Source organism: Emiliania huxleyi (genome assembly GCF_000372725.1).
Source record: "Emiliania huxleyi CCMP1516 unplaced genomic scaffold EMIHUscaffold_10, whole genome shotgun sequence".
Classification (NCBI taxonomy): domain Eukaryota; phylum Haptophyta; order Isochrysidales; family Noelaerhabdaceae; genus Emiliania; species Emiliania huxleyi.
In genome coordinates, this window is record NW_005202427.1 from 601,519 (window position 1) to 611,994 (window position 10,476).

General features: G+C 65.7%; 2 protein-coding genes across 2 annotated transcripts in view; one reads left to right on the plus strand and one right to left on the minus strand.

Annotated features, from left to right (window-relative positions):
* The window catches only part of EMIHUDRAFT_433295 (hypothetical protein), a 4,608-nt gene extending 3,838 nt beyond the window's left edge, over positions 1-770 (minus strand). Inside the window, exons 1-2 of the mRNA XM_005793642.1 lie at positions 629-770; positions 245-557 (exon numbers count right to left, since the gene is read on the minus strand). Coding sequence (XP_005793699.1) covers positions 245-557; positions 629-705 — 390 coding nt within the window. The 5' untranslated portion in view covers positions 706-770. The remainder of the gene's footprint in view (positions 1-244; positions 558-628) is intronic.
* Positions 771-8,358: 7,588 nt separating this feature from the next.
* On the plus strand, positions 8,359-9,983 carry EMIHUDRAFT_97502 (hypothetical protein; the record flags this gene model as incomplete). Its single annotated transcript, XM_005793643.1, has 2 exons — positions 8,359-8,537; positions 9,074-9,983. 2 exons carry the CDS (start codon positions 8,359-8,361, stop codon positions 9,981-9,983), a joined length of 1,089 nt encoding a protein of 362 aa, XP_005793700.1.
* Positions 9,984-10,476: the final 493 nt, after the last annotated feature.

Sequence of the window (10,476 nt, forward strand, 5' to 3'; positions counted from 1 at the left end):
GGGGGGTTTCTAGTATACCATTCCCCCTTAGAAACTACTTTTCTTCTCCGGGGGGGGGGGTTAAAGCCGGGATGCAGCCAATAAGGGCCATAAGCTGGGGGAATGACCCGGGGATACCGAAAGCCAGGAACCGGAGAGCCCACCTTGGGCCCGTCGGGGAGAAATCCCTAGAGAGAGAGAGAGAGAGAGAGAGAGAGAGAGAGAGAGAGAGAGGGAGGGAGAGAGAGAGCGGGGGGGGGAGAGCCTGCACGAGCAGAACCAGCGGCTGAGGCCAGCGGAGAAAGTTGGATAGCTCCGCCGAGGCCATGCAGAGCTGGTGAGAGGTGACTTGGGAGAGGAACTCGGCGAGTTCGGCGGCGCGGCGGGCGAGGAAGTCGCCGTCGTGCAGCAGCATCGAGCTGTTGGCAAGGATCTTCTTCTCGGGAATCAGCGGCAGCAGCACGCCCGGGCACGCCTCCAGAAGGGACTTGCGGAGCGAGCGGAACTCAGAATAGCGGTGGCGAACCGTCGTCTCGCCCAGATCAGGGTGCTTGGTCAGGACGCGATAGGTTGCATGCCTAAAGTGTTTACGGCGAGCTGAGCACCGGTGTTTCAGCACTGCGCAGGATATTTTCACCGCAGTGCGGACCCGCCCAAGCCGCCGTAGGAGCTCTCCGCGGTGGGGTCATCCACCGTGACCACCAGGCCAGGCAAGCCGGACGGCATGGTGGTAGAACGTGCGTCGGGTAAGCGGGCCGAAGACGGCTCACTCTCGACCGGGTTCTGGGGACGCCGACCAAGTCGTTGTGGGACGCAGTTTTTCTCTTTTTGTCAATAGAGAAGTGGAATCCCGTGTGTGTGTGTGTCTCTCTCTCTCTCTCTCTGTGTGTACTTGTTACGTGAAAACCCGCTGGGACCCGGGCGCCAGCACACACGGCTAGATTTCATGGCGGGCCGCCTAGGCCCTGGGGTCGGAGGCAGAGTCGGTGGGGGTGCCGCGCGCGGCGCGGGCTTCGCTGTCGGGGGCGTTTAGGGCGGGGTCGGGGAAGGAGGGTGGGGTCGGTCGCATTGGCGGCCGCGCGGCAGTGGCTGCGAGGGGGGCGGGAGGAGGTGGTGGCGCCGACCGCAATGGCGGCCGAGGACCCGACGTCGAGCGCCGGGCGAGATCGCGAGGGTCGAGGGTGAGCTCGAAGCCGAGGGCGGCGGCCGAGTTCTGGATGGTGAGGGCGTCGGCGGTGACGATGGCGGCGGAGATGGCGGCGGAGTGGAAGGTGTAGTGTGAGCGGGTGGACGCGCGAGAGGTGCCATACGGCGTGTGGTCAATGGACCCACTAGCGCGTGCGGTCCTCGCAAGCCGGCGGAGGACGCGATCGAGGTCGGCGGAGAATGCTCCGGTCGACTCGGTCACGAGGAGGATGACCGTGTGGCCCTTGGCGAGGGCGTCGGCATAATCGCCGTCCTTCGCTGCCACCCATCCGTCGCCGCTGACGCGGTCCAACTGCTCCTCCGTGTCCGGGTCACCCCGTTGGGGGTGGCCGAGAACGACGACGGAGAGGTGCTCCTCAGTGTTGCCAAGTGCGATGAAGTGCCCGTCGGCACGGGAGGCGGCGCCTCCGCAGCGAGCAGAGCCGTTGCCCTTTGCGCCGGAGGGGAGGAACGGAGTGTAGCACTTGAACTCCCAGCACGTGGTCGTGGAGCCAAAGCGGATCATGTCTGGGATGTGTCCCTTGTTGACGTGGGCGTAGTAGCCCCTCCGCTCAGCCTTGGAGGCGGGGGTCCCGTCGCCCTTATCGGCCAGCTGGATCGAGCCAACTGGCAGGGCGTCGCTCGTGACGCTGGTGAGCGCACGGTGGACGGCTGCAAGTGCGGCGTTGTGGCGGTGGGTGGCGTTGGCGGAATTGAGGCAATGGTCGCCGAGGCGTTGGTGCTGGGTGACGGTAACGCCGCGCTCCTCGAGCGCGTTGTACACGTCATCGAGGGCGGTAAGGTAGAGGCCGAGGCGGTGCTGGCACGCCGAGAGGAAGGTGTCGGAGGGGATGATGGAGCGAGGCACTGTGGCATCGGGCAGGCGGAGCAGCCAAGCTCCCGAGCCCACCTGCGAGTGGCTGATGAGGGAGGTGGCCTCCCGGTGCGGCACGGTGGCGCCGGCGTTGTGGGAATCGAAGGAGTCGCACGCGTCCTTGGCGACCAGCCACGCGCCGTTGTTGACGACAGCCGACAGCGAGTGCTGTGAGAGGCACGAGGAAGATGTGCCGTCGGCGTCACCCAACAGGGCGGCGAGGGGCGGAAGCTGGAAGCCGCGCTTGAGGTGCGGGTGGTAGGCGGAGCGTGTGGCGCCGTCGACCCAGTGACGAACCTGTTCGTCGAGGGCGGCGTGGCGGGTGCGTACATCGGCGAGGGCGGAGTCGATGACGCCGTGAGCGGCGACGAGAGCGGTGGCGGTGGCGGTGTTTGGGGGGGTAAGGGACATCTCCCCGAGCGCAGGGTAGACCCTGGCGCACGCCCTCTGGGAGGTGACGGCGGAGGCGAGGAAGCTGGGGAATCGGCGGCGAGCGTAGTCGGACATGCCAATGCCGCCATTCTTGCCCGTCTGCTTCGCGCGGGTGCGCGCGAGGGCCGCTCTGTCGCCAGGGCTGCGGCCGAAGTCAAGGATGAGGGCGGCGGCGTTGCCGGTCGCCTCATCGGCGAAGGCGGCGGCGCCCTCGGTCTGGGTTGGGGGCATCGTGCGCATCCAGTGGTTTGGGATCGAGCAGGCGCAGAGGCGAACGAGCTGCAGCTGGAGCAGTCGGGCGTGCCTAACGCGGCCCGAGTCCCTCATCCTGACAATGTAGGAGAGCGGCTTCTCGAGCTTGGCCCGCATGAGCTCGAGGAGCGCGCTAGCGCATGCGTCGCCGTCGCCCAAGAAGGTGCCGCCGACTTTGAAGACAGTCAGGCGCCGGCGCAGGCGCTCTTGGCGGGCGGGATCGCTGGCGTCGACATAGTTGGGCGAGCCGGGTATGTCGGCTGGCGCGGCGGAGAGGTTGCCCGCCGAAGAGTAGAGGTTGGTCTTCGGGAGGCAAGAGTCGAGGTTGCAGTCGCGCTTGCAGAGGCGACGCTTGTCGTTGTAGCACTTGAAGAGGGGCGGTATGCCGCTGTCGTCGCTCTCAGTGGAGAGGGACGACATGCGACCCATGTCGTCGTCGCCGCCGTCGCCCTCGGCGGAGGGGGGAATCATCGATCCCGACGCGTAGAAGTCGTCGGCGGTGGCGGTCATGTCGACGTCCGGGTTGAGGCGTTGGCACTCGCGGCAGCTCTCGTGCATGGCGCCGACACACAAGATGGTGGCGCCCCCGTCGCCCTGGCATCCGCCATCGACGGAGCGCAAGACGTGCTGGGAACGGTGGTCCCCAAGCACGGCGCGTCCGTCGGGGCCAAAGTTGACGGGGACGGTGGAGCCGCCAAACCATATTTTCGCAGCAGTGGCCGCGACGGAGTAGTAGAAGAAGCGGAAGATGGCGAGGAGGGACGGAAAGCGTCTCCGCAGGAAGGCGAATCCCGCCCAGCGGCTCGTCCACTGGTACATGGCGGAGATGTCGTCGGAGACGATGCCGTGGCGTGGCGCGTGCTCGGTCCAGCCTCGGACGAGGCGGGCAAGTTTCTCCGTTCCCTTGGAGGAGAAGCACCAGTTGGTGACAAACTTGAGCGGGCGGGAGGCGGCGGCGAGGGCGTCCCTGGCAGCAGCGAGGGCGGCGGCGGTGCGGCTGGCGCGCGCGCGCAGGCCTGCGGCGGACGGATCGTTGCCGGAGACGGCGGTGGCAGCCTCGTGCTGCAGCTCGGCGGCGAGGACGTCCGCCTCGGCGGTGTCAATGCGGCGCTGATGGTCCTGCACGTCCTCGGGGGCGGGCTCGGTGAAGTTGCGTTCGAACCCTTTGCGGCAAGCGCGATTGATTATTGCCCAGAGTAGACAGCGCCACTTCTCGCACATGCCGAGGGGCCGACGGCCTTTGATCTCGCCGGTCAAAGGGCAGACTTTGGCGGCGAGGGCGGCGCGGATGCCGCCGGCGAGGAGGTCGCGGGCAGTCGCCCCATGTGTGTGAGAAACCGCCAATGGCCGTTATCCGTTAGTGCGGACGTCGCCGCGGCTCGCCTCTGCCGCGGCGGCTGCTGCGCGCACGCGGCGGCGCCGCTCTCTCGCGAGACGGCTGGCGACGCGGCTCGCCGCCGACGTACGGTGCGCTCGTCCGACGGTCCGCAGCGTGGCGTGCGCGGCGCTGAGCGCCGCTCTGCGAGCGCCTCTGCGCCTGCACTGCCTGTCTCTGTTGCTGTTGGTGGTGGTGGTGCTGCTGCTGCTGGTGCCGATGCTGCTGCTGGCGCGGCGCGGCTGTGCGACTGGGCTCGACGCGCGCGTCGCGAGCGTCTGACGCGGCGGGCGGCGTCGGGCAGGTGCGCTTCCCTCTCGGGTGGTGGTGGTGGTGCTGCTGCTGCTGCTGGTGGTGCAGATGCTGCTGCTGGTGCGGCGCGGCTCTCCGACGCGACTCGATGCGCGCGTCGCGGCTATCTGACGCGGCGGGCGGCGTCGCGGGCGGCAGCGGTGGCGGCTCGCGGGTGGAGGTGGAGGCTGGAGGCGTGGTGGGTCTTTGAGTTTATTTCATGATGGACTACGAGGAGTGGGGGTCAACCGGGAGGCAGGGGGTTCGACCTGGCGACGGAGGACCGTGGGCCATCGCGGGGACGGGTCCGTCCGGAGGGCGAACCCGGCAGATCCGGATGGTCTTCACGCCGGTGGGTGGCACCGAGGCGTCTTGGACGCTCAGCTCTACCTTAAGCTCCTGAGGGGCGCGTGGTTGTAACCACGTAGTAGGACTACAGCCCACCACAGACACCCTCCCCCACTCCTCACGTGTGTTCACACCCTCACCCTCTCCTCTCTCCTCTCTCTCTCTCTCTCTCTCTCTCTCTCTCTCCTCTCTCTCCTCTTGTCTGTGCTGTCTGCCTGACTCAGGCACTCAATCTGCCGATGCGTGATTGTGTGTGGGCTGCTCCGAGGGGGCCCTGTGCGATCCGACGGGTAGGGGGTCTGTGCCCGGGCGGTGTCCGGTGTGGAGTCCCCTTCTGATCCCGCCTGGAATGTTGGGTGTGAGGTCGTGGAAGCTTCGATCCCAAGGGGGGGAGCCGAGCCCACTCATAACCAACTCTCAGGGGCAGTAGGTGGGCGAGCTTCAGGCACGCTCATCTCGATCGTCAAGACGTCGCTACGCGCGGTCTTCCGCGGGGGGAGCTGCGTCGACGGGTGCGGGACCGCGGCGCAGTCAGTGCCGTGGCGATGCCTCCGGCTGTTTGCGGCGGGCGGCTTGCTGCTCGCTGCATGGCGAAAAACTCGTCTCGCCACACGCCAAGGGCTTATGCTCTGGCGAGACGTGAGGCGCATGCGCCCAGGAGGGGAGGGGGCATGTGTAACGACACTGCTAGAGATGCCTTTCGGGGCCCAGAGATAAAACTTCTGTGATGCCATGCGTGACCTAGTAGTGTCCCCAGCTATGGGCGTGTCCACGTTGGAGCCAGGTGTGGTGTGGGCGCGAGAATAGCTCCGCCGTTCATGGAGGCAACCGATGCGAGTCGACTGGTGTGTGTCGTCGTGGTTTCGTATCAAGAATACTCACTCACACTGGAATCCCGTGCCCCCTTTTCTTTCTTATCGAGAGAGAGAGTTCTTTTTTTTCAATTCTTTCTTAACAACCAATCTTTCTTGCGACTGGGCCGAGAACCAAGTCGTTTCGCGCGGTTTTCTCTTTTTTCGTTGGGATCTTTTCGTTGCTGAAATTATTTTTTCGCTAGAGATTCAGAAGGACACAGTACATACACACAGCAAGGTGTAGCTATTGTTGGCAAAACAAGACACAGGAATCACACAGAATCACAGCGGGAGGAAAGCGGCGAGTCGTCATTCCTGGGGTCCTTGCAAGGTGAGGTGAGCCCCCCCCCCCCCCCCCTCGACATACCCAATAACGGCGTGCGCGCTACTCGCACCAGTCGCGCATGCGCTCGAAGCGGACGGCGGGCACCGACGCGCCGTCCGCGCGCGTCACCTCGAGGCAGACCTCTGCGGAGTAGGTCAGCGTGCTGCTGTTCCACACCGACACCTCGCGCCGGTGCCCTCCCGCCGACAGGAGCGTGCCGCCGTGCTCGTCCGGAAGCATCAGCCTCGCAAAGGCCGGCCGCATCACCTAAGTGAGGTAAGGTAAGGTCAACGTCTCCACACACACAAGGTGGCTGTCCCTCGCATCTCCGCGCCCGGGACACGGGTAGGAGCTGGCACGGCATTCAAAGTGCAAGCACCGGCCCGGTGCCGTGGGTGAGCGACCTGCACCCCACTCCCTCCCTCCCTCATCACCTGTGTGGCGGCGGCGTGTGCCGTCCTCCCATCCCTCCCTCGGGCGCGTGTGTTTTTCTTTCTGTTCACCGAGCGGTGAAAGTCGGAGAACACCCACGCGCCCTGCCATATCTCCCCATATCTCCCCATACCTCCCCATATCTCCCCATATCTCACCGAGTGGTGAAAGTCGGAGAGCACCCACGCGCCCTGCCGCCCGCCGACCAGCGCGTTGCGCGCCGCCGCCTCGGCCACGTACGCCTCGCGAGATACATCATTGTGAAATATAAAATAGTCTATCATGATGTAGTATATCGGTGTGGTTTTATCGAGATGTATATCGTACGCCTCGAGCGCGGCGAGCGAGCGATAATTATTATTAGTATTATTAATTATATAATATCTCGTACGCCTCGAGCGCGGCGAGCGAGCGCGGACCGTGACGCACCGAGCCGACCTGTGCAGCGAAGGGACCAGCCGTGAAGAGACGCCGTTCACGGCTCCTCCGGCGAGGGCGAGCGGCGCGGCCGCCTGCTCACACGGCTGCAGCTGTGAAGAGACGCCGTCCACGGCTCGCCGCCCGAGCCGCAGCGACGCTTCACCCAGCGGTGTGTCACCCGCGCGCCCAGCGCCCAGCTCGAGCGGCGGTGCATCTCGTCGTCGAGACGCTTCCCCGCCTCCTCGCACTGGCGGTGCAGGTACTTTGCCGCGGCGGCAGTCAGCTCGTCCGAGCAGAGCTCGCGGAAGGGGACGATCGGGAGGGCCTATTCACAGCAGGGGGTGTGAATAGAGAGCTGTGAATAGCTCGCGGAAGGGGGCGATCGGGAGGGCCTTTGGGGAGGGGGAGGGGAGGTGCGGGGAGGTGAGGTGCGGGGAGGGGGAGGGGAGAGGGAGGGGAGGGGAGGGGAGGGGAGGGGAGGGGAGACGAGGGTCTCACCTCCCACCAGTCCGGGGTGAGCTGCTTGCGCGAGCTATTCACACATCTCTATTCACACCTCCCACCAGTCCGGGGTGAGCTGCTTGCGCGAGGCCCAAAAGGTGCGCGACTGCTCTCGCACCGCGCCGAGCATCTGCTCGAACGAGCCCGCCTCGCACCCCATGCTGCCGCCTCCGTCGGCCGCGCCGACCTCGAGGTCGGAGGTCAGGATGAAGAGCGCCCTCGAGGCAGGCACCAGCTCCGGTTCGGTGGCAGATGTTCGGAACTCGGGCACGGCGCTGCCGCCCACACCGCAGAGCAGCTTGCCAAGCCGGTCGAAGGCGGCGGCGTCGGCGAGGCGTCCGACGTCGTCGAGGACGATGACGGCGGCAGGGTCGCGGAGCAGCTGGTGCGCCACCGCATGCTCGAACGCCTCCACCTCGCTCAGGCCCGACCCGCGCGAAAACTTGTGCAGCCGCACGCCGCACTGGCCCGGGAAGGGCGCGCTGGCGCGGAAGGAGCGGTGCCACGCGGGCAGCACCGAAGGGAGCACCTCCTGCGCCCGGTCCACCGCGGAGGCGGCCACCGCCGCGCCCGCCGCGCAGCCGAGCGTCGCGCCGAGCGGGCCGAGCGCGAGGCCGAGGCTGCCGAGCAGCGCACACGAGGTCGAGGCGAGCCCCAGCTGAGCGCGCGGGTACCGCTCCTCCTCCCACTCCTCGAAGGCCGCGCTCGCGATGATCTCCGCCAGGAACGACTTGCCGGAGCCCGACGGACCCGTGAAGTGCAGCACCCAGTCGGCACACGTCGCCCGCGGCGCGAGGCCGACATACGATTCTAGCGCGCGGCGCACAAAGTTCCAGGCCTGGTGCTGCCCCACGTAGTCGCGGCGGGCGCGCGCCTCGAAGCTGCGCCGCACGTCCTCGCCGGCGGCGGCGTTGGCACAGGGCATCGGCACGGGCAACGGCCGCACGGGGGAGGAGGACGGGGGGGGAGGCGGGGCGCGGGGACCCCCCCGGGAGAAGCGGGCGTCCTTGTACGGAAATGATTTTTTATCGGCGGTGATGGTGGTGGTGGGGAAGGTGGTGGGGAACGTGGTGGTAGTGAACTTGTGGTGATGGTGGCGGCGGGGACGATGGCGGTGGTGGGGAGGGCGGAGACGATGGCGGCGGCGACGTGGGCGGCGGAGGCGAGGCAGGAGGCGGCGTGGGCGGCGTCGGCGGAGGCGCCGGTGGTGACGGCGTGGGCGGCGGAGGCACCGGCGGCGGCGGCGTGGGCGGCGGAGGCGACGGCGAGGTGGAGGGCGGCGGCGGCGTGGGCGGCGGTGGGGCAGGTGGCGGCGGCGTGGGAGGGGCTCCCCACCCTTTTGCGCAGCAACACCTTAAACTTTTCAGGCCCTCCAAATTCGGGTCGGAGCGTAGGGAGTGGGCCCCGAGTTTTTGAAAAGGGCGACAGACGCTTGCGTCCTAACCTCCAACAACGCCCGTGCGTATACAAAAAAAGAAAGTCCGCGAGCGTGACGCCATCGGCCGACTCCGACGCCCTTTCCGGCCGCGAAGAACCCTCATTGCGCGCATGCTGCCAACGAAGTCCACGCCGTTCGTCGCTTTGTCGTCGGGCAAGGCCTCGCCGCTCCTCGGGGAGAGTGAACCCGAGGAGCCGTGGTTCAAGCGACCAAACACAAAAAGGCGTGCTGACCCCTCCAGCGAACGCTGCGCGCCTGCCCGCCGTGCAGGGGCCCTGCGCTCCTGCACCATTAGAACATAGATCCTGCACAGCCTCAATCCACCCCAATGCCATGTGCGCACCGAGCCGCCCGGCTACTTCCACAGGCTGCTCGTCGCGGGCGCGCTGCTGGCAGCCACCTGCGCGCTTGCGCTGATCGGCGCCTCCCCAACTCTCGCCTCCCCAACTCTCGCAGTGGCTGAACCGCCGAAACCCTTCGTCGACGCTGCCCATGCCGCGTCCGTCTCGCCCGAGGCTGCCAAGGCTGGCTTTGCCTCGGCGGTAAAGGCGATGCAGGAGGGAAAGAGTCCTGCGGAGGCCATGCGAGCGGCGGAGAAGGCGGCCGAGAAGGCACAAGAGGACGCGGGCGCAAAGAGCATGCTGCTCGCGGCCGACCCATCCAAGATGCCGGACACCAAGCCGTTTGTCGACGCCGCTCACGCGGCGTCGCGCTCGCCCGAGGCGGCCAAGGCTGCGGCCGCATCGGCGATCAAGGCCATGCAGGAGGGGAAGAGCCCGGCAGAGGCGATGCATGCTGCCGAGAAGGCGGCCAAGGAGGCGCAAGAGATGGTCGGCTGGGCGTCGGCCAAGGAAATGTCGTTGCTGACGGTTCAGGGAGGCAAGCCGGGTGATGACAAGGACGAGGCAGACGAAGACGAGACCGACAAAGACGAGAGCGAGGAGGAGAAGAAGAGCGACGAGCAGAAGGAGTGGAAGCGGATGGGACAGGCAATCGGCGATGACTGGAAGTCAAAGGGGCAGGCAATCGGCGATGACTGGAAGTCAAAGGGACAGGCAATCGGCGATGACTGGAAGTCAAAGGGACAGGCAATCGGTGATGACTGGAAGTCAAAGGGACAGGCAATCGGCGATTACTGGAAGTCAAAGGGCAAGCAGATGGGCGATACCGACTGGAAGGCCTTGGGTGACAAGATGAAGGACATGGGCAAAGACGCCCAGGAGACCGGTGGGTGGTCGTGGCCGTCGTTCGAGAAATTCTGGAACCCCTGCCACTAAGCAGGTCAGTTGAAAGCTTCACTGCACTTCTGATCTCTTGGCTGTCCATCTACGAGCAACCACGTCCAAGAGCTTTGATGACGGACGCGTCCGGGAGCGTAGCCGCTCGAGTAGTCATGACTTCGAGTCATGATATGTTGCATGCGGCATGTGCCCAGCTAGTGCACAAGTACGGTCTGGGAAGCCTCGCACGATGTTGATCACGTTTTCACGAATCGTTTTCACATGTTTATGATCTACTGTTTCTACATGAGCCATGACTGTATTGTGTATTGAGAGTAATATATTGTGGCGCACACTGTCACAGTGACAGCTCACACCGCAGTCACTTTCCACGCTCCGAGTGTGGAGAACCAGCTCCACGTAGAGACCTCGGGATTATCTACTCCGGCTCCGGCTGGTAGTCGACAAGCTGCCGAGCTCAAATCACTGTGTGTGACACATTTCTTGTTGGCTTCTAAAAATCTCTCTGAAAGCGAGCTGAGGTTGCGAC